This window comes from Crotalus tigris, unplaced genomic scaffold (assembly GCF_016545835.1).
Source record: "Crotalus tigris isolate CLP2741 ecotype Arizona unplaced genomic scaffold, ASM1654583v1 scf7180000018001.1161693, whole genome shotgun sequence".
Classification (NCBI taxonomy): Eukaryota; Metazoa; Chordata; class Lepidosauria; order Squamata; family Viperidae; genus Crotalus; species Crotalus tigris.
In genome coordinates, this window is record NW_024096766.1 from 473,274 (window position 1) to 495,924 (window position 22,651).

At 37.5% G+C, this 22,651-nt stretch overlaps 1 protein-coding gene across 2 annotated transcripts in view; it reads left to right on the plus strand.

Moving 5' to 3' along the window:
• The window catches only part of CAPN13 (calpain 13), a 103,682-nt gene that overhangs the window by 31,399 nt on the left and 49,632 nt on the right, over nt 1-22,651 (plus strand). The window contains exons 1-5 of one of the 2 annotated variants that reach the window (XM_039346513.1): nt 5,862-6,348; nt 8,061-8,133; nt 12,641-12,759; nt 17,218-17,351; nt 21,947-22,121. In XM_039346513.1, the coding sequence (XP_039202447.1) occupies nt 6,064-6,348; nt 8,061-8,133; nt 12,641-12,759; nt 17,218-17,351; nt 21,947-22,121 (786 nt within the window). In that variant the 5' untranslated portion in view covers nt 5,862-6,063. Of the gene's footprint in view, nt 1-5,861; nt 6,349-8,060; nt 8,134-12,640; nt 12,760-17,217; nt 17,352-21,946; nt 22,122-22,651 lie in introns of those variants that run through there. The other variant, XM_039346515.1, reaches the window with a different exon arrangement.

A 22,651-nucleotide genomic window follows, 5' to 3' on the forward strand; every position in this document is an offset into this window, starting at 1 on the left:
ATTCTGCTATCTCCAGGCACTGCCACGTCCACTATCCAGACTTTTTTGTCTTTCTTATCGACAATTGTTAAGTCTGGGGTGTTATGTTGCAGGTGCTTGTCTGTTTGAATTCTGAAGTCCCAGAGCAGTTTAATTTTATCATTTTCTATGACTTTCTCTATTTTATGATCCCACCAGTTTTTGCTTACAGGCAAATGATATTTTTTGCAGATCTTCCAATGCACCATTGTTGCTACTTTGTCATGCCGCTGCTTGTAATCAGTTTGTGCAATCTTCTTGCAACAGCTTACCAAGTGGTCCACTGTTTCTTCAGCTTCTTTGCATAGGCGGCACTTACTGTCTGTTGCTGTCTTCTCAATTTTGACTTTGTATGCATTTGTCCTTAAGGCTTGGTCTTGTGCAGCCAGAATTAGTCCCTCGGTCTCTTTCTTCAATTTTCCTGCTCTTAGCCATTGCCAGGTTTTATTATTATCTGCTTTCCCAGCTATTTTTTTATGTATTGGCCATGTAGTGCTTTGTCTTCCCATGCCTCTATTCTGTTCTTCATTTGGTCTTTCTTGTAGGCCAGTTTGGTCTCTCCAGTAGTTAGTAAGCCTTCCTGATATACTAATTTCAGTGCATCTTCATCATTGTTCTTCAGATATTCTTCCAAAGCCATTTTTTCTTCTTCAACCATCTGATGTACTTGTAGCATTCCACGCCCACCTATTTGCCTTGGTAGATAAAGTCTATCAATGTCACTGCGTGGATGAAGGGCATGATTCATTGTCATTATTTTTCTGGTCTGCCTATCCATTGCTTTTAGTTCTGCTTGAGTCCAGTCCACTATTCCAGCTGTGTACCTAATGACTGGGATTGCCCAGGTGTTGATTGCCTTTATGGTATTTCCTCCATTGAGTTTGGATTTTAAGATCTTCTTCACTCTCTTGATGTATTCACCTCTAATCTTTTTCTTGACTTCAGTGTGCTTGATGTTGTCAGCTTGAAGGATACCCAAGTATTTGTAGTATTCTTCCTCATCCAGACTCTTAATGTTATTTTCGTGGGGCATCTTGATTCCTTCAGTTTTCACTATTTTTCCTTGTTTGATAGTAAGTGTGGCACATTTGTCCAAGCCAAACTCCATTACAATATCTTGGCTATATATACGGACAGTGTTGAGCAGCGATTCTATTTCAGATGATGTTTTTCCATACAGCTTCAGATCATCCATATAAAGGAGGTGGGATAGTCTGGCAGATGTTTTTGATGTTTGATAGCCATGTCCTGAGTTATTCAGTATTGTTGACAGAGGAAACAGTGCAATAACAAATAGTAATGGTGATAATGAATCTCCTTGAAATATTCCTCTCTTGATATTAACCTCTCCCAGCTTCTCACCATTGATCTGCAACTGTGTCTTCCATTGTGCCATCGATCTTTGCACAAATTTTCTGATGTTTCTACTGACTCCTGTTATTTCTAGGCACTTGATTATCCAATCATGTGGCAGAGAGTCAAATGCCTTTTTGTAGTCAATCCATGCCACATTCAGGTTGGTCTTCCTTCTCTTGCAGTTTTCCAAGATCATTTTGTCTATTAGGAGTTGATCTTTTGTTCCTCTGCTATTGGGGCGGTTTCCTTTCTGCTCAGGTGGAAAGAGATTGTTTTCAACTAGATGCTGTTGCACTGCATCAGCTACTACACCAGTTAGTAATTTGAAAGTTGTTGGTAAGCAGGTAATTGGCCTGTAGTTACCTGGTGTTGCCCCTTTTGCTGGATTTTTCATTATTAGGTAGGTTTTCCCAGTTGTTAGCCACTTTTCAATTTCTCCTCCTTGTAGTATATTGTTGAACTGTTTGGCAATGAGTGGGTGTATAACAGTTAGATGTTTCAACCAAAACCCATGCAGTTCATCTTCACCTGGTGCTGACCAATTTTTGATTTTCTTTGCTCTTTTTTCTACCATTTTTGTTGTTATTACTAGTTCTTTCATTTCAACTTCTGTTTTATTTGCATCCACCTCTTTTAACCAAGCCGCATCCTTGTTGTATTTCTTTGGGTTATCCCATATCTGCTTCCAGAACTGCACTGTTTCTTCCTTGTCAGGTACTGACTGATTCTTTGCAGTTTCTCCATTGATGGATTGGTAGAAACGTTTCTGATTGGATTGAAATTGGAGGTTCTGCCTATAGTTTGCAATTCGAGCTTCATATCTACTGATTTTCCTGGCTATAGCTGTTATTTGTTGCTTTATTATTTCCAGTGCTTCCTTGATCTTCCTTGTTTCTAAGTGGTATTTCTTGATTAGGTATTCTTTGGTCTTCTTGTTCTTCAGCTTCTTTTCTTTCATCTGTTCTAGCTTGCTTGCATGTGATCTTAACTTGCTGATCTTATTTTCTAGTCTAACCTTCCATTTTTCTGGTGCACTGTTTGTTTGTTTTTCTTCTTTGTTGATTTTGCATCCCAGGTATTCTGTTATAACTGCAGCTGTGCTGTACATTAGTTGGTTTGTTTCTTGCAATGAATTGGTGCTTATACTTGATATTGCAATATTTGCATCTTTTAATGCTTGTGCTAGCTGTTTCTTTGGAACAAGCTTCAATGCAGGTAGCCTTATTCTATTGTTTTTGTGCTGTTCTAGATGCTCAGTTATTCTTTGTTTCAATTCTTTTATTTCTTTAGTTAGAGGGTTTTGTTCTTCCTGAGGTAGAGGTGCCTGGTTTCCAAATGAGAACAGTTGTATATCTCTGCTGGATTCCTTCACTGCCAACTCCCCCTGGTTTGCCTCTACATTCTGAATTACTTCTGGTAAGGCTTTGATTTCTTTGCCCTGGGTAAACCTTTGCAGTTCGTCCAATTCTGTTTCTGTGAATACTTTATTTCGTGTTATAAATCGGCGTTGATCTGCTAGTCTCTGTTCTGTTATTTCTGATTCTGGATGTTGTTCTTTCCAGAACTGGTGCATTCGTTTTAGATATCCTCTTCTTGTTGGACTTGATCTGTAGTAACAGATCATTATTTCTTTGTTTTCCATCACTGTGTATCTGCGACGGGTAAACACCTTTTCTTCCAGTAGTTCTGCAGCTGCTGGCCCTGGTTGCTCAGCCAACAGTCCTGAGTCCTGTAACCCATTTTTCACCAGATATCCAGGAACTCCAATATCTAGTGCGGACCTTGTTAACCCGGGCGACGTCCGAGCCGGTATGGCATTCTGAAATTTACGTCTCACCATATTTTTTATGGGAGAGACACTCTTTGTCTGACTCCTCTGATGAGACCTGTCCAGTATGGTTGAACCTCTGGCATAGCTCTCATCTTCCTCAGAGTACACAAGCCCCACAACCACGTCAAGGTAGTGCCTCACTGGGGGATTATTATTATTATTATTATTATTATTATTATTATTATTATTATTATTATTATTATTATTATTATTATTACTGATCATCGCACAGTCAGCCAGATGTTCAGACTGGATTTGGCATTTTGTCTACCTATCAGTCCTTACCCAGGACCTGGGATAGGCAGATGTGGATGTTTGATGGTATTACAGGTATCGTCGCAGGATGGAAGCAGTTCCTAATAAGGCCGCCTTTTGCAATTGACTAATAGCGAATTTGTCAATGCCAATGGTGTTCAAGTGGTGCTCCAGTTGTTTTGGGATTGCACCCAAGGAGCCTATGACTATTGGTACTACCCTTGCTTGCTTTTGCCACAGTCTTTCTATTTCTATTTGTAGGTCTTTGTATTTTGTTATCTTCTCCAGTTCTTTCTCTTCTATTCTGCTGTCTCCAGGCACTGCCACGTCCACTATCCAGACTTTTTTGTCTTTCTTATCGACAATTGTTAAGTCTGGGGTGTTATGTTGCAGGTGCTTGTCTGTTTGAATTCTGAAGTCCCAGAGCAGTTTAATTTTATCATTTTCTATGACTTTCTCTATTTTATGATCCCACCAGTTTTTGCTTACAGGCAAATGATATTTTTTGCAGATCTTCCAATGCACCATTGTTGCTACTTTGTCATGCCGCTGCTTGTAATCAGTCTGTGCAATCTTCTTGCAACAGCTTACCAAGTGGTCCACTGTTTCTTCAGCTTCTTTGCATAGGCGGCACTTACTGTCTGTTGCTGTCTTCTCAATTTTGACTTTGTATGCATTTGTCCTTAAGGCTTGGTCTTGTGCAGCCAGAATTAGTCCCTCGGTCTCTTTCTTCAATTTTCCTGCTCTTAGCCATTGCCAGGTCTTGTTATTATCTGCTTTCCCAGCTATTTTTTTAATGTATTGGCCATGTAGTGCTTTGTCTTCCCATGCCTCTATTCTGTTCTTCATTTGGTCTTTCTTGTAGGCCAGTTTGGTCTCTCCAGTAGTCAGTAAGCCTTCCTGATATACTAATTTCAGTGCATCTTCATCATTGTTCTTCAGATATTCTTCCAAAGCCATTTTTTCAACCATCTGATGTACTTGTAGCATTCCATGCCCACCTATTTGCCTTGGTAGATAAAGTCTGTCAATGTCACTCGATTGGTTCGAGGCACTTGGGATTCAAGTGACTGGGCTACACAGCTTGCAAATGGCAGGCTGTGCAGAAGTTTGCAAGGAGTTTGCTGATGTGTTTAGCTCAGAACTAGGGTCATACAAGGGGCCTCCAATTGCCTTGCAGTTGGACCCATCCATTGCTCTGATTAGGATTAAGCCTCATTGGGTGCTTTTTGTGCTGAAGCAAAAGATTAATGCCAAGTTGGACAAACTGCTTCAGCAAGGTATCTTGGATCCTGTAGATAGCAGTCCATGAGAAACACCCATAGTTACGCCACTGAAGGCCAATGGGGAAGCCCGCATTTGTGCTGACTATAAATGCACGCTAAACAAAGCATTACAGCAGCACTCTTATCTGGTGCCTGTGGTGAGCCACATTTTGGCCTCGCTTAAGGGAGGCCGAGTTTTCGCCAAACTTGATTTGGCTCAGGCCTATCAACAGCTACCGGTTAATGAGGCAATGGCTGAGGCCCAGACGATCGTTATGCACCAGGGAGCTTTCAAAGTCAGAAGACTGCAGTTCGGGATTAACATAGCCCCTGGCATTTTCCAAAACGTTATGGAGCAAACACTCCATAACATTCTGGGAGCTTGCCCATATTTTGATGATGTCCTTATCGCAGGGGAATCACACGAAAACATGGCTGAGAGGCTTTGGTCCATTTTGCTGCATTTCCGCGAAGCAGGGCTAAAGCTTAAACAAGACAAATGCAAGACAAATGCAAAATTCCACTGAATTCCTGGGGTTTCGTATAGACGCAGAAGGCATCCATCCTGCTGAACCTAAGCTCAAAGCGATTCAGCAGGCCCCAAGCCCCAAGTCAAAGAGCGAGCATCAAGCCTTCCTTGGGCTTCTAAATTTCTATCATTCCTTCCTACCTCACAAGGCTGCAGTGGCAGAGCCGTTACACCGGCTCTTGGACAAACAGGCTCCATAGAAGTGGGCACAAGTCCATGAAAGGAGTTTTGCAGAGGTCAAGGCATTGTTGTCTTCAAACGCTGTTCTTGCTCATTTCAATGAGCAGTTGCCAGTGTGTATAGCCTGCGATGCATCCCCTTATAGGATCAGGGCTGTCTTAAGTCACCTCAAGGCTGATGGGACACAAGTCCCTGTAGCCTACTATTCTAGGACTCTGGCATCTGCTGAGCGTAATTACGCACAGATAGTTTCTCCTTAGTTCTAGGTTGCTTCTCTCTTTGATTAGTTTCCATCCGTTGCTTCTTGTCCTGCCTTCAGGCGCTTTGGAAAATAGCTTGACTCTCTCTTCTTTGTGGTAGCCCCTGAGATATTGGAACACTGCTATCATGTCCCCCCTCGTCCTTCTCTTTATTGACTATGCTGGCCCTTTCAGGGGCAATTCTTCCTCATTGTTGTGGACAGTCACTCTAAATGGCTAGAGGTCGTTCCAGTGTCCACTACGACGACTGCCAGGACCATCCAGGTGTTGAGGCGGATCTTCGCCTCCCATGGGCTCCCAGATATTCTTGTCTCCGACAACAGACCTTAATTCACTTCTTCTGAGTTTCAGGCTTTCCTACAGGCTAACATGATTCACCATGCTACTTCGGCACCCTTTCATCCAGCTTCCAATGACCAAGCTGAGCACATGGTGCACACAACCAAAGATGCCTTGAAGAGGCTCATTCATGGGAGCTGGCATCACAGGTTAGCTGACTTTCTTCTTTGCCAACATACCATACCTTGCACAGCTACTGGGAAAAGCCCAGTTGAACTCTGCTGGGGACGCCATCTCATTACCAAAGTGGACAGATTGCACCCAGACCGGGTGGCTTCACAGGTGTCACAGCCGCAGGCACCTAGGAGACTACAGGTGGGTGATCCAGTTTGGGCAAGGAACTATGGACCTGGACATCTCTGAGTGACAGCAGTGGTCTGTAAAGTCACTGGGCCATTGTCATATGAAGTGGCTCTGGAAGATGGTCATGTGTTGCGTCGGCACATTGACCAGCTGTGCTGGAGGCTACCCAGTCACCCTTCTGCTCCTGATTCTGCTCTTGGGGGGGGGAGGAGGACCACGACCACGATCGTGGATCTCAGTCTTCCTGCAGAAGCAGGGGGTTGCACTCTGCGCATAGGGGTTTTGCCAATGAGGCAGCTCCTGACTCTGGCACTGGTCCATGGGACATTGCACGAAACCAGCTGTTCAGGCCACTCCATCTGCTGGCCTTGTGCCTATGAGACAGTGCTCCCAAGAGGGGTCTGTCGTGGGCCTGGGGGAATTCCACCCCACCAAGGAACTCTGATCTGGGTTTACAGGACCCGACCATTCAGCATGATGTGGGTTCGCCTGTACCTAGTGGGCATCAAAGTCCTGGTCTGCCTAGCCTGGCAGGCGAGCTTGTAGTCTGGGCACTTACAACCGCTCCAAGAAGATCAGAGCAGGCCAGAGTCCCACCAAAGTATTTGCAGGACTATGTGAAGTTCCTGTTAGTAGGTGGGCAGGTTTAAGTGTTCCTTAGAAATCAGAAAATGCTCAAAAGAATCGAAAAGGTGTTAGATTTGTAGTATTGCAAAATAGTAAGGGCTATGTTTTTTGAGCTAAGAGGGGAGGGGTGTTATGTCCCGGGCTGTGATTGACACAGCAGGTGCAGGAAGCTGCAGAGAGACCCGGGCAGTCCATGTGGCTGCCCGGGCCAGACAGGCTGTCTCCAGCCTATTGCGCATGCGCAAGGCGGGAAAGGTCCATTGCATTGATTGGTTGATGCTGCTCCCTGTAAGGGGGTATAAAAGGGATCTGCACCATTTTGTGTTGTTCTGTCGAAGATTGAATAAAGAAGCAAATGTTGTTACTCCTGCCTTGTCTCAATGCCTTACCAATGCTCAGAACAGAACAGTAATCATTGAGGTTTTTGCAGATATCTGATTTTATTTTATTTTTTTGAAGAAATAAAAAGGAGTGAGACTAACAATGGATGTCTAGATAAATAATTTCTTGCCGTAGGTAACATGGCTCAGCTGGATAACTCCAACAGTTTCTTTCAAGCCAGTAAACAAAGATGTTAAAGCACACTGAGTGCTCCATTTTTGATGTAATGCAATATCTTCAAATGGAATGAAGTACATTCTAAATCTCTCTTCTAGCATAATTCATTAAACTGGATTACATATTGGTAGAAGAAGTTGGAAGTTTTTGTAGCAAGAAACACACCTGTTCTAAAGAATTTCTTTAGTGTATATATATCTCACTGATAGCTATAGTTTCCAAATGCATGTCTAGTTTCAAAGCAGTCGGCACAGATGATGAGAGTATGCATGTACAATTCTAGATCTTAGGTTTTAGGGTTTTCAAGACCAACATGTAGGTATAGTATGAAAATTACTTCCAATTAAATATATGTCTTGTACTTCCCTGAGTCTCTTAACCAGGACCCAAAGGACTTCCTTTCTTTTTTGATTTATATAGAAGTGCTGGTAGTAGCTAGGATAAATAATTATTTAAATTACTGCTACTGATAATAATAATTAATTAAATAATTGTTTAATCAAGAATGAATGAATATTGTTTTTCACCTTCCATCAAAGGCCTGGGTCAGAAATCCATGTTTATTTGTGGATGGAATAAACCGATTTGATATTCTTCAAGGACAAAAAATAGGTAAGGTATTGAATATTTCAGTAGTAAAAGTATGGTTTTGGAAATATCCTTGTTTGCTTGGTTCTAGTCTTTCCTCATTAAGGGTTTTCAGTGGATCTTCTGCATGCATAAAATGTTCTCATAATGGTCAAAGCTATTCCTAGGAGAAATAGAACATAAAACAATAGCACTATAGAAGAATTTGTGTTGGGAAATTACCAGCCAGGCAAGGAGAAGGAATCAAACAGGGAGTTAGACTTGAGTTATTGCGTAGCTGCGAGAGACCTAGGACTGATCCCTCCCCCCCCCTCCAGTTCCATGGAACTTTATCTGTTTGTTCCCAAGTGGAGATTCTTGTACTATAGGTAGAATATAATAAAGTAGCCTACTTGAACCTTTCACATATTGATCTGATTGCTTACAACAGGCAATTTGTGGCTTCCCACAATTTGTATTAAGAGGTATAATATATTGATAATGGACATAGGCTGTAACCATTATGAACAGAGGGCACTGATAATCTTCCCTATTAATTTGTATAATCCACATTGAGAGTCATACACCATATATTATCACAGCATATTCTATAATTTCACTTTGCATTGTAGAAATTGCTCTTTCCCCTACCCCCAATTTTTTACTCTTCAGGTTCAAAACCTTCTACCATTTTGAGATAAGGAGGGGGGGAAATCTCCACTTTCCCCACTTTGAATTATTTTATGGTCCTCTTCTAGACTACTTTACTTGTGTTTTGATACATATCCTGTCTTTTGAACAGGATTGTATTGACTGTTGCCTGGCATGGTGTTAAGTGGAAGAGAACACAGTTTGCTCTAGGAAGCAATCTCATCAAAGTTAAGTTGTCTGAAGCCTACAGTTTTCAGAGGGAGATCTAAGCATACGTTTAATTTTATGCTCTGAATTTCCTCCATCAGCTTTGTAATAAATACAAAACAGCAGAAAACAGGTGCTAGAGTTTGATAAGTGAAAAGAAAAGCTGATGGAGTATTAACTGGTAGCAGAGAAAGTAGAGTTCCAAATAGGAAACCGATGATGTGTGACGGATGTGTTTTGGAAAAAAAGAAAATTAAGGTTTGATTAGGAGAGGTTTAAAGAGAAGAAAGATGGTTTGGCTGATAAAGAGAGACAGTGCAAAGAAGCAAGGCAAATAACAAGTGAAATAAAAAATGAATAGGATATGGGTGAAAGAAAAAGTGGTAAGAAGAGGCTTGTGGAGAGGTGATGGCAGCGAGTTGGAATAAGGGAATAAAGTTACCACAGTATAGTGATGAAGCTGAGGGATAGAGAGAACACATGGAAACCAGTGGTGAATCTGTGCAGAAATGGGAAAGGAGGTGGAAAAGACACCCAAAGAACTTATCTTAAATAACTGGAGAGGATCCAAATTATTGTTTTATTCACTGGACCCAATGCTTTGATAGGAGGGAGGTGGCAAAGAGACCTGATGTAAAGTCACTGTATGTTTATACATATGCAGTATAGTTACACATATATACTCAGGGCTTTTTTTCTCATAGAACACCCAGAACAGAGTTCCGGCACCTTTTTTGGATAGAACCTTATAGGGTAGGCAAGGCGGGTTGTATGACGTGTGTGAGTTCTGGCACCTTTTTTTTTTTTTTTAGAAAAAAAACTCTGCATATACTATACATAATGTATGCAATAATGCAACCCGCAACGACATAGATCAATGACAAGGTTTCTCAATCTTGAGAACTGTAAAATATGTGGACCTTAGCTGCCAGAAGTTAGCCCTCAGAGGTGGTCCAGACAAGAAGCATCAGTCAGGACTGTTAAGACTATCTTTATTGCAAGATTATGGTAACAGAATCTTTCAGGTCTAAAAGTGCATCTCCTCCCCCTTTACCTCAATTTTCAGTCCAAGAAAGCTGGCGGGCTGGAGGATTCTGGGAATTGAAGTCTTCATATCTTAAAGTTGCTAAGGTTGAGAAACCTTAAAGCTGGTAAGGTTCTTTGGTAAGGAAGGTGAGGTAACAATTTCCTAAGGATTCCCTAAATTCAGAGTATGAAGACCCCCTCAAAATATGATTTAGTATGCATTATTTATAGTTCATTGGAGAGTATACATGATAAGGTTATCCAGGCCATTCAGTTGTTCTTGAGGTGTCTGGTCTCCTAAGACACGAGCCTTTCTCTCCAATCAAGGAAGGAGGCACTGTAACTCTCAGTAATCTTGAGTTAGAAAAGTAACTGATATCTTAAACTTATTATATCATATGGAGTGCTTTTTTTGTTAAAAAAAGGTGCTGGAACTCACTCATGTCATACAACCTACCCTACAAGGTTCCATCCCAAAAAAAGTGCCGGAACTCCGTTCTGGATGTTCTATGACAAAAAAAGCCCTGGTCATATGTAATAATATATAATGTGTATATGGTGTATTATCTATCTAAATTTATTTGACAAAGCTAAATATACAACGTGCCTGTTTCAAACTAAAAGCATTTCAAGGGGCAAATGGCATGCTAAAGCAATAATGCCTTTGAAAAAATGAAGAGATCATGTACTCAGAGTGATAAACGACACTCTTCTTCCAGTGTACCAAGGACAGAGTAAATGAACAGCAAACAATAGCAAGGAAAACAAGAAAATTGTCTTCATGAAAGATGACCTGGATATGCAAGGCATATTAGCAACTGAAGTGGAAAAGAAAAAGTATGTGTGGCAAACAAACAAAAAAAGTGGAAGGAATTAACCACAGCTTGGATCTTGGAAGAAAATGAAATCAGAATTCAAGTGTCTCCCTCGTTCCCCACCCCACAACTCTACTTCTAGAACAGCGGTTCTCAACCTGTGGGTCACGACCCCATTTGGGGTCAAATGATCATTTCATGGGGGTCGCCAAAGTCCTGGAGTTCTTCCTCATAAAATCCTTGTGAAATGCAGTCCGGCATTTTTTGTTTGTTTGTTTTTTCCCTCTTTTTCATGAGCTGTGCTACTCCCTCTTATTCTATTGGCTTTTGAAAGCCAATAGAATAGACTCTGTTCAAGAGAGTCTATTCTATTGGCATTTGAAAGCCAATATTCTATTCAATATTTTATTCAATAAGTCTATTCTATTGGCGTGTGCCCTCGGCCTGCCCGGCATGTGCTCCAGCCGCAGGAGAGGAAGTGGAGCGTGCGCACCAGAGAGAGAAAAATAAAAAGTGAGAGAGAGAATGAGAGTGAGCAAACCCCGCCCCTCCTCCTGCCCCCGCCCGCAGGGAAATACAGGTAGTCCTCGACTTACAACCACATGGTTGGGGGTCGCGGCATTAGGAAGGTTGAGAACCACTGTTCTAGAACATTAGGAAACTAATTGAACTCCAGATACTGACAGCTACCCTCAAACATTTTGAGAATTTCCCTAAGTGTTCTAGGCAGAAATATCAGCAGGGCAGCTAGCATTTATATAAAATTTTTGCACCCAAGTTATACTTGTTCTTCTGGTTTACACAGACCACAGGTGTCAAACCTGATCGCGTCAGTGACATATCATGACATATTGTGATGTTTTTTACCTTTTTGGAGCTGGGGTGGGTGTGGCCTGCATTTGACACATCTGGCTTGTAGGCTGCCAATTTGACACCCCTGACTTAGACTGATGGATAAGCTCAGGTTCTTTTTAAAGGGCTAGACTAGAAAATAAGCAGAATATGAAATGATACCAGAAAACTTGTTTTCTTTGTTTTTTAAAAAATTCCAACATCACTAGAATCTAAATCTTTAAGCATAAGTCAGGAATAACAGAGGTGGTTTCATTCATTTTCGGAATTATTTTCAAAAGCGTAAGGGTATATTTGTGTAAACTCCAATTTGTAACTTTGAAAATTATACTTTCCCTGTCCACTAAAAATACATATCTGGGAAAAAATAAATGAAACACAACTGGGTCATGTGATAAAATATTTGTAAAAAATAATTGGGAAGAAGATTGACTCAGATATGACATTCATCATACAAGACACTACATTTACACTAAATGGTAACCAGTGAAATATCCTACAACAATTTATAGTTGTTCAATCAAGAATAAAGGGATAACAATAAAAAACGTAACATGCATCCATTTACAAAATAATTGCAGAGTAACTGAGAACTGTTTCACTAAGAGTAAAATGAATTATTTCAAGAAATATTATTCAAGGACCTCCATAACAGCTGGGGTTGGGGTCATGGTTTCACCATACCAATACTTTAGACTCCAAGCCAGAGGTTAACCTTTTGGGAAAATCCCATTCAGTAAATAATACCTAATCTTTAGAATTGGGCAAATATCATGTAATTCTTTATGAACTATAAAAAAGAACCTCACCATACTGGAGAACACATGCCAGGAGACAATGAATGAATCTCATGCTGATTTCCAAGCATGTTCAGACATATTGGAAAAATCAATGGCCAGGGCCCATCAGTTGGGTTAATAGCCAAGCTCTTGTGAATTCTAGATATGAAGTTACGTGAACTTTTCTAATTTGTCATTCTAATTTGCCATTTTTTTAAAAAGGTGACTGTTGGGTTTTAGCAGCTCTGGGTGCTTTGACCCAACAACAGCGGTTCCTGAAAAATGTGATTCCTATAGACCAAGGATTTAATCACACTTATGCAGGAATCTTTCATTTTCAGGTATGTGATGCAAAATGTTGCAGTGTCTTTTTCAACTATTTTAAAACCTAGAGCTTGGATGACAATAGGTATTTCTTGTTAGCATTATTAAAGTTCAAAAGATCTTTAAATGCAAACATAATAACAAAATAAGCACAATTATAAATATATTTATTAACGTATGTAAAAAGAGGCATACAGCGGTACCTCTGAGATAAATGTAAATTGCATACTTATATCAAATGAGGGGTTTTTTTCAGAATAGCTAAAGCATTCACTACTACCATTTGTAGCCCTTGTAGTGTACAAATAAATTCAGTGAACAACAGAATAAGTCATGTCAGATTATCCACAATAATCAATTCCACGTATTATATTTAGTTCTGAATATTATATATGGCTTGCTTTTTAATGCTGATTCCAATATAGATATAAAATTCTCTGCTAGGAATTGCTTCATGACTGGCACTTCTTTGGAAGCAACCTATTAATAAGAAGCAGAATCTATAAATGCTATCTGAAACCATTTTTCACTGCCCCCTTATCAGCAGCTCAATACACCTGGATCTATAGTTCTTCCTGCAAGATCAAACTGAAGCAAAGAAAAGCAATCCCCAACCTTGTTTCTCTAAATCAAAAGGTCCAGTCTGTAATATTTTTATATTATCTCTTCAAAGTTGCTAACTTGCTAATTAGTTTCTGTCCAACTTTGTGAAGAATATTCTTTTTAAAAAATAAAATAAAATAAAGAGATCTACTTACCAATCTACCTTTGTTACCTGCATAGCCATGACACTGTTTTCTTTCAGGATAAGTAATGTTCTGCTGAGTGCACAGACAATATAAGAAACACTAAAACAAAGGAATTAAAACACATGAGATAAGATAAAAGAAGAAAAATTCAGCAGCTAAAACTGCTTTGTGCCAGCCCTGTTTATTATACCCTTGATATTTTTTTATCCTTTTAAACCATCTTTGTTTCCACTGTCTCCATACATCATTTATATTTTGCCTTTTATTTCCTAAGCTTCTCACAATTCTCTTTTTCAGGATCTCATCAGCCCATAATGTTCTAGGTCTTCATCTTCTCCCAACTCATTCACTCTTCAAATATTTGTTTTACAATTCACTCCTCATTCATTCTCTCTATATGCCTCTCCAAGGCATCTTAACACATTTCTTACATAGTGATAATTCATTTGCATATAGCGTCCACATTCATTCAGCATCCATCCACTCTTGAACCTATCTCTTCTCTTTTTATCACACACTTCTTAAGTACTCCATTCCCACTGCATTCAACTTCATAATTCAAAACAAATTATGTTTTTCCCCTTGCACTCTCATAAAACAAATTAGGCAGAAGTGCACTACTATGCACAATTGTTTTATCTTCTTTTAACAGCAGCAACAAAAAGTGTTCCTTGCTATCTCAGCACATAACTATATTACTTTTCTACCAGCATTTGTATTCTTAAAAAGTACTTTTATTACGGTATATAAAATCTACTGTTGCTAGTTTTTACCATTTAAGTATAACTTGCAGCAGTTTGCTCCATTTCCTCTATTAAAGGCAACTACTTTGTTTTTCAATTAACCATTTTTCAGACTATTTTGCAAGCTAAAGTTTGTTACAAACAATGTGTATTCTCAATCAACAACACAGCATCATCTGCACACAAAAATACACATGCAGTCATATCCCCAACTTAAACTCCTCTAGTATCATCACAAGCCTTCTCCATAACATTGATGTCAACGCTGCTAATATTGAATATTCTTGCTTTGACAAAATATGCAGAACTGTCTGGTATTTTTAGAGTTAATTCAGATGACAGAGAAAGGGGAGGAGAATTATAAGGAAAGGGGGGGGGGGAGGAACAGAAGTGAATCTTTGCCCTCCAGGTTAATTGGAAGATGTGAATCATGACCCCAGAATAGGGGAGGGGAAATGCCTGGAATGTTATGTTCAAAGGAAGGGAAATTCAGATCTTGGCATCCACCATGCCGTACTGACCCCCCTCTACACTAATAAAAAGGCCTTTTAGGTTAAACCATGCCTGAAAGTTCTTTGAAGTGTTTCAAGTGTTTCACATGACAATTGATTCATAAATACATCCTACTTCCTTGACTTAAACCTTATTCAATGTTGAACCATACACTAAACATTGTTTGCTTTCACGCCTAGTGCTTTTAATTCCATATTCACATAAAACTTTCAGGCGTATTTATTACTTATTAAATGACAGTATGGCAAAGTCATCCCCTTGATGTTTCTTTGTGACCTTCCAAAGATTTGACCTTTCAAGGGCTTCATTCTGTTCTCCCTGAATCTTTCAAAGTCCCCCATCTAAGCAACCATTCAGTGCTAAAATTGATCCCTGATACTTCAGCTTATGTCTTTGAGGAGATTTGTCTCATAGAGCTAGCAAAGTCATGGCATACTCCATTAGCTGGCTAATGATGGCAGAAATGGATTCTTTGGTTTGTCCGTAGTGAAATCTTTCTTTACTCCTTTCTTGAAACAATTGATATGTACTTCATAGATGAACACCTGTACTCTCCAGCTGCTTAAGTGGCCAGCAGAATCCTTTTCTTTCATACTGTAGGTAAAATAATCTTTTAACTATTGTATTTCATTGTAGACACAGTCCATTGTATGATTTGGCAAAACGAACCAAGCAGCTTATGCTTAATCAATAGTTATTGAAAATATAATGCTTGAGGAGAATGAAGGGTTGTTGTTGTTGTTTTAAAAAGCAATTAATTTCACATACTATCTTTGTCAGCTAGGCTGTTTGAAAAGCAGTTTATCTCTTAGACTGTTTTAATCAATGAATCACACAATAATTCTACAATAAATACACATATGCATCATTCTACCAAGCAATATCCGTCAATTTTTTATATTTAAATAAGTGATTTACTGCTTTCTGAAAGGAAGTTGTTTGAGAAGGAGTGTACACCCTTCTGACAGGACTATCTTTAGATGCAGGAGTTTCAGATAACTATCCTCCAATATTCAATCTTCCCTGTTTTGTATTAATAATGCCTAATTTATGAGATTATGGTATAATCTTATATAATTATGGTATAATTCTTTCAATATGGTTATTTAAAAATTATATAGATGGAGCAGAAAAATACAAAATTTATTCTCTGTGCAAAGAAGAAAAGTTCTTTTGTTGTTGTTAACGATGATTTAGAGAAAAGACAAAGTAACTACAAAGTTGGAATTTTTTTTCCTTTTTCTTTGTTGTGAAAAAAATAAGAGGAAGACCCTACTTCGCCTGTTCTCTGGTTCTAGAGCCTGGATCATCCAGTGAAACCAATTCTATTTGATTCAGGATAGATTGAAACACCTCAGTTCATTAATTACCTTATATAATTGACCTTCATAAATGTAGAGTTAAGTTTACAAACTTTAAAATGGCATTAAACAGATTTAGTTGTGATTGTGATTATAGATTCAGATGCAATATATGTTTAAATATTTCCTGCTGGAACATGTAAAAACAGAATCAACATAGAAGGATTTCATGTTGTCATTTTAGTGCCCTTAAAACACCTGGATGTTTGTTGTTAAAATCAGGATACTGATTTGTAGCCTAATACTGAAAAGCTCTTATTATAATATCTTGTTAATCTATGAATTTGACCAAGGCCACCTGCCTGTGCGAAATTGCTCTGGACATTCACTAAAGCAAGACTACTGGTTAAGATGTAAGATGGGGAAATCCAAATGAAAGCCTTGATTAACTGAAAACATTAATTTTGTTTTGGAAAATTCATTGGTTGTAGATGATCATTATTATTTTCCAGTAATTTGGAAATTAACAGGAAGACAATTGCAATGCATACAGTGTTCTTGTACAGTATCATAACACTGATACTGTTTGAATGGTAATTATTTAAATGGTAATTATTCTCAAAAAGTTATGTAATGGTCTGAAGAATTTAATTCCCTATGTTTCAGCAATTTCTCTCCAAATCTATTTTACCAAGTAGAAAGTAAGAAAAGTATATACGTAGTTTATACATTTAATTCCCCATTTGTTTCTAAATTAGACAGACTTAAATATGATTAATTCAATTGTATAACTAGATATGGATATAGATGTAAAATTAACTTTGTTTTGTTAAGAGACATGTATAAATTTGGAGGAGGGTACTTCTTTTTCTCTCTGTCTTTTTATGGTCTTTCTTTCATTTTTGCCTATACACTTAAAAAAAGAAAGAGAGAAATAGCCTCCACTCAATTATGAAACCTCCTATTAATTTCAAAACATGCATTTTCTTTCAATCAAGTCTAATTCAAAAGGTTCTTGTGAATTTATAATGAAAGGACACTTCCATGAGCACCCCCTTGATTTCCAAAGAATAGGAAAAAATTCTAGTAATAATTATTTAAAAAATTCATTTCATGATGTGCTATAATGAAAAACTATTAAAATTATCCTTCTTTTTCTTGTTCTGTAGTTCTGGTATTTTGGAAGCTGGGTTGATGTGGTGATAGATGACCGTCTGCCTTTCATGGATGGAAATTACTTATCAGTTCATCCCAGGAGCACAAATGAATTCTGGCCACCTCTGCTTGAGAAAGCTTATGCCAAGTAAATATTTCCAAAACCTGATTCTATTTCAAGTTTTGCTTATATGTCTCACCACCATATGTATGTGTGTGTATGTCTTTGTTTATAGTCATTTACTAGTTCAATCACTAGTTTCAACGTATAGATATCTTTAACAGATTCTCCATGAAAAAAATCATGAGGCCATCAATGGAGAAAAAAAGTTACTTTCCTGCTTCATTTAAAACTCATATGATTACCTCGACTTATGATACAATCGAGCCCAAAATTTATGCTGCTAAGTGAAACAGTTGTTAAGTGAATTTTGCTCCATTATGCAACTCTCATAAATATGACTCAGTTGTTAAATGTCTGAATTTTGATTATGTGACCATGGAAATGCTGCCACGGTTGTGTGAAAAACAGTCGTAAGTCACTTTTTTCAGTGCAATTGTAACTTTGAACGGTCACTAAATGAACTGTTGTAAGTCGAGGACTACCCTACTAGTCCTTGAAGAAGCAATAATACAATATTAATAACTCTTTTAAGATTAAGGTCTCACTTACAACCACGATTGAGCCCAAAATCTCTGTTGCTAAGAGATATAGTTAAGTGAGTTTTGCCCCATTTTATGACCTTTTTTAATAACAGTTGTTGTTAAGTGAATCACTGTAGTTGTTAAGTTAGTAACACAGTTGTTAAATGAATTTGGCTCCCTCATTGACTTTGATTGTCAGAAGGTTGCAGAATACATCCCACCAAATGTAGCAGAGATGGCAAGATTTGAATCCTTTCTATCAAATAGTGTTATTGGTTGGTTCCTGGAGCCATGCCTTTTTGGTGGCAATGCCTGCCCTGTGGAGTAGCATCCCCCTGGAAATGGCCACAGTCCTGTTAGTCTCCCATAAGGTTAGTGAATTCTGCTATTGTTGATGCGATTGACCAATCTTTAAGATCAATCCAAAGTCAGGTCACTTAGCTATAAAGGTAGGAGCCCAATCAATATAGCACAGAGATGGAACAAAATAAAAATTGTCTGATTAAATGAATGCAAAACTTTTAAAGAAGTAATAACAGTGGAACCATAGGAAAAATTATGGGGAAAAAAATCATGAAATTTACTCCAAGCTACAGTTTGAAGGCAAATTGGAACAAAATCTTATACAGATGGTATATAATTGAATGATTACCGAGGTAGAAAAACGATTTAACAATAAATATTGGAAATGCACAATAAGAAAGGAATAATTTGTCATATGTGGTGGTTATGCAAAAAGTCTTGAAATTACTGGAAAAAATACACAAAATTTAAAAAAAAAATCTAAAAATAAAATTAGAATTTATATTAAAAATTATATTTTTATAAGGTATGTTTCCAAAAAACATAAATAGAAACTATCACAATTTATTAAGATATTGTACATACAAGCAACAGCAAGAAGCAATCTGGCACAACACTGAAAAAAAGAAACCTTACCAAGAAACCTTGTAGCATTTGTTTTAATTTTTGTATGCCATCCAGAGTCATTTTTGTGAGATGGGCAGCCCCCATCTAAATAGCTAATTAAGGTTAGGGTTAGACAAAGCAATGATGATAGACTTTTCTTATTGTTTCTTTTCATGCATTTTTAATTCCAGAGGCTGGGAAACAATTTTGTTTAAGTGGACTTTAAACATTTAAACATTGCAAGTGCAGCACTGTGTAGATTTATATAGCGTACAGTGCAAATCAGTCACAAAATAAATAGAAGTTGATGGGGTCATTGTTGGGATCAGTACCAAAGATATGTCTTTCATGGTGTGAAAGTATTGAGCCAGTGCTAAGCAGGGTTGGACTTTTTTAGTAAATGAATGGAAATTGTCAGGATTTAGAAGAGGCCATGGAGGGAAAAGAACAATCTGGAGGAAGGCAAGAAATGACATGGATATATATCTTCATGATATATATCTTCATGATCATCAGAAGTCCAATTACTAAACTTCTATTATCTTCTCTCTGGAAATGTATACATATTTTTGACTCCATATGACACTTTTTCTAGCCACACTTTTCTATAAATCAGTACTAGTGTGTATTTTCTCTTGCTAACAAGTGTGCAGTTTCAACTAGAATCAGTTCAGATCATTTTCAGTGAACCCAGCCTTCATCAAATGTGAGTCGAGTTGTCAGTCCCCAAAGGACAATGTCAGAAAAACAAAACAGGAAAAGCAATAAAAAACAACTTTAGTTACTTTAAAAAGTCACTCCAAATGTGTTATCTGCATACACACATGCACACAGACATAGACATAGAGACACACACAGACACACACAGAGAGAGAGACTCTAAATTAATTGATTATGTGCTAGTGTCAACTTTTAGTGACACTTAATTTTTTTTCTAGAGTACAAAGGCTGGTCCTTCAGATCTATTGCTTCTCTGGGTCCATTTGTCTTGTTCCTAGTCAACCTCTGCTCTTTCCCTCAAACTATCCCAGCATTAGAGACTTCTCCAGAGAACTACATCTTTGCATAATATGCCCAAAATTTGATAATTTGAGCCTGGTCATTTCTGCTTTGAGTGAGACCTCCAGATTGATCTGTTTTATCATCCATTTGATGGCTATTCATGGTATTTTTAAGAGTCTTCTACAGAGTTCAGATATGTTAATAGTCTTCTATCCTACTTCTTCAAAGTCTAAAATATTATAAATGAATATTTAATTTTTTTTGTTTCTCAAATTTACAAATGGAATCATACATTTTCCAATTGTTTACATTTATTTTTGTCTGATTGCTAGTTTCTATTTCTAACTTTAATAGGTTTTATTTTTACTCTATTTTTAAGTTCAATATTATATATATTTAAAATATATAATTTTTATTAAAGCTTTTTTTAAAAAGATAAAACTAATATAAACTAATACAAAGTAAAGAAGAAAAGATATGAAAAGAAAACAAAGGGAAAGCAAAAAGTACAAGAAAAGAAAACAAAGAAGAAACAGAAAGGAAAATGCTAGGTTGGAAACATTAGCTTTAATAAAATAAACCATGGATTTCTATTTTTTTTTTTTAATTCAGGATGAAGCTCAGATTGTGTTGTTACTTTTATTAAATGACACATGCTACTATTGTAGTGAATTCTGATTCCTCTTTTTTTTGTTTTGTGTTAATAATTATAAGCTCAAAATAAAATAAAAAAGACTTGAAACATGCTTTTTAGTCTTTAGTCTGATGAACATTCAATGATATGAACTAAATAAAAATGGAACAAATAATAAATACCTAGGCCAGGGGTAGGCAACCTTAGCTCTTTTATGACTCCTGGACTTCAACACCCAGAATTCCTGAGCCAACCATGCTGGCTCAGGAATTCTGGGAGTTGAAGTCCATGAGTCATAAAAGAGCCAAGGTTGCCTCCCCTGACCTAGGTTGTGTTTAATTTTATTCTTACTTTCTTGTTTAATTATTTGTGGCAGATCTCCTTCCAACAGAGAAAATGTTTTTAACTTTGGGTTGTAACCAAGGCTGTTGTTTTATCTTTCAGGATATGATGCATGATATAGTTTTTGCATGCAGCATTAAACAATGTATAAAGGCTTATCTGGGGACAAAGATTTGTCAGAAAAGAAAACTGCAGGGATGTTTTTACAAGTATTTTCAGTTATTTACAGAACTTTCTACAACGTTTTCTTGTAGAAGACTTTTTCTGAAGCTCATATTTATGTAACATCTCAACCCAGCTTCACTTCTGCGTTTGCCCTTCTTCCTGGAAAACTGGAAATGTTTCCAGCCTATTGGAGCCCACTATCTTCTGGGCTAGAGGGATGATTAAATAAGACTCTTTGTACTTAACCCATTCAAAAAATGGAACCATAATATTCTTGGATTGTACTGTCTGAAATTTTGAAGTCATGTTTCATTCAGATTAACAGAAAGTGGGGGGCAACACCTGCTACCTTAGAGAGTTTGTCGTATTGTGTTCTTCAATGGCTCTAAAGAGTAAATCCAACACAAGATGGACTTGAACTGTCCTTTTTCTCTGGGTTACTGTGTTGTATGATGACTACAAACATTCTTCAGTTCTCTTAATTGCATATGAGATATTGAACCTATTCCAGGATATGCATGGGGCTAGATGGATGGATGTGTATATTTATTTATTTATGTGAAAAAAGAAAGAAAGAAAAAAGAAAGAAAGAAAAGAAAAAGGAAAGAAAAAAGAAAAGAAAGAAAGAAAGAAAGAAAGAAAGAAAGAAGAAAAAAGAAAAAGAAAGGGGATGAATTAGAACCAAGAAAAGACTTACTGTTTGTATTGAATTAAGAAATGAAATAAATCTAAAACAATGAACTATTAACAAATATATAGTATAATCCATTTACTGACTTTTAATTGACAAAGTAAGAAAAAAATTATTTAGCCTATTAGGTAAATCAAAAATGGCAATATAATAGAAATATACTTTTAATTTAAAGCCATGTTTCTATTTCTAGTCTTACTTAACAGAACACACTAGTGGTGCTAGAAAGAAAATTTACCATTAACCTACCTGAACTTCTCTAACCATCAATTTTCTTTTATATTTTTATACATATAAACATTCTGTGTTGTTTCCCTTTTGCTGCCTACCCTGAATGTCTTCTCTTTTCTTCTAGATTGCGTGGTTCTTATGAGAAGTTGCACTACGGCTTTATCTCAGAAGCTTTCGTAGATCTCACAGGTGGGGTCCAGTTTGGATTCAGTCTTGGAAATCTTACTGATCATTTGTTTGAAATAATGAAAACTGCTACTTTGTCAGGCTGTCTAATGGCATGCAGCACTCCTGAAAGGGTAAGTTAGAAGTTAGCTTTACAGAGACTGGGATCCTGTTGTTCAGAAGAGATTCTCAGAATAGTTTCTCTAAAGTTACTAGAAAAAATCCTTTAGATATCAAAACATCAATAACCGTGACAATGTACAGTTGGAAGGTTCTTGGAAAATTAAAAGATCTTTACTTGTGATGAAATGATGCATTTAGGACACAAACAATCCTTTCATGGTGCAGAACAGTTCATAGTTTGGATAGTGCTAAGAAGAATGTCAGAAAGCAAGAAAATAAACTAGTACCTCTATTGACCCACAAACATATATGATCATAAGATAATACTAGAAAGTTGGGAGACCCAAGCCATAGAAACTTCTGAATTTGACCCAAGGAACCAAGTGGAGTTAGGACTTCAGAGTCAACAACTATCTGTGGAAAATCAAACTTGTTTGGCACTGCTCCTTGTTACATCTGCAGATCATATTAATTCTGAGATGTGCCTTTTACTGGGTTCTGTTGACCTTCTGACAAAAACAGAACATATCAGTTACTTATG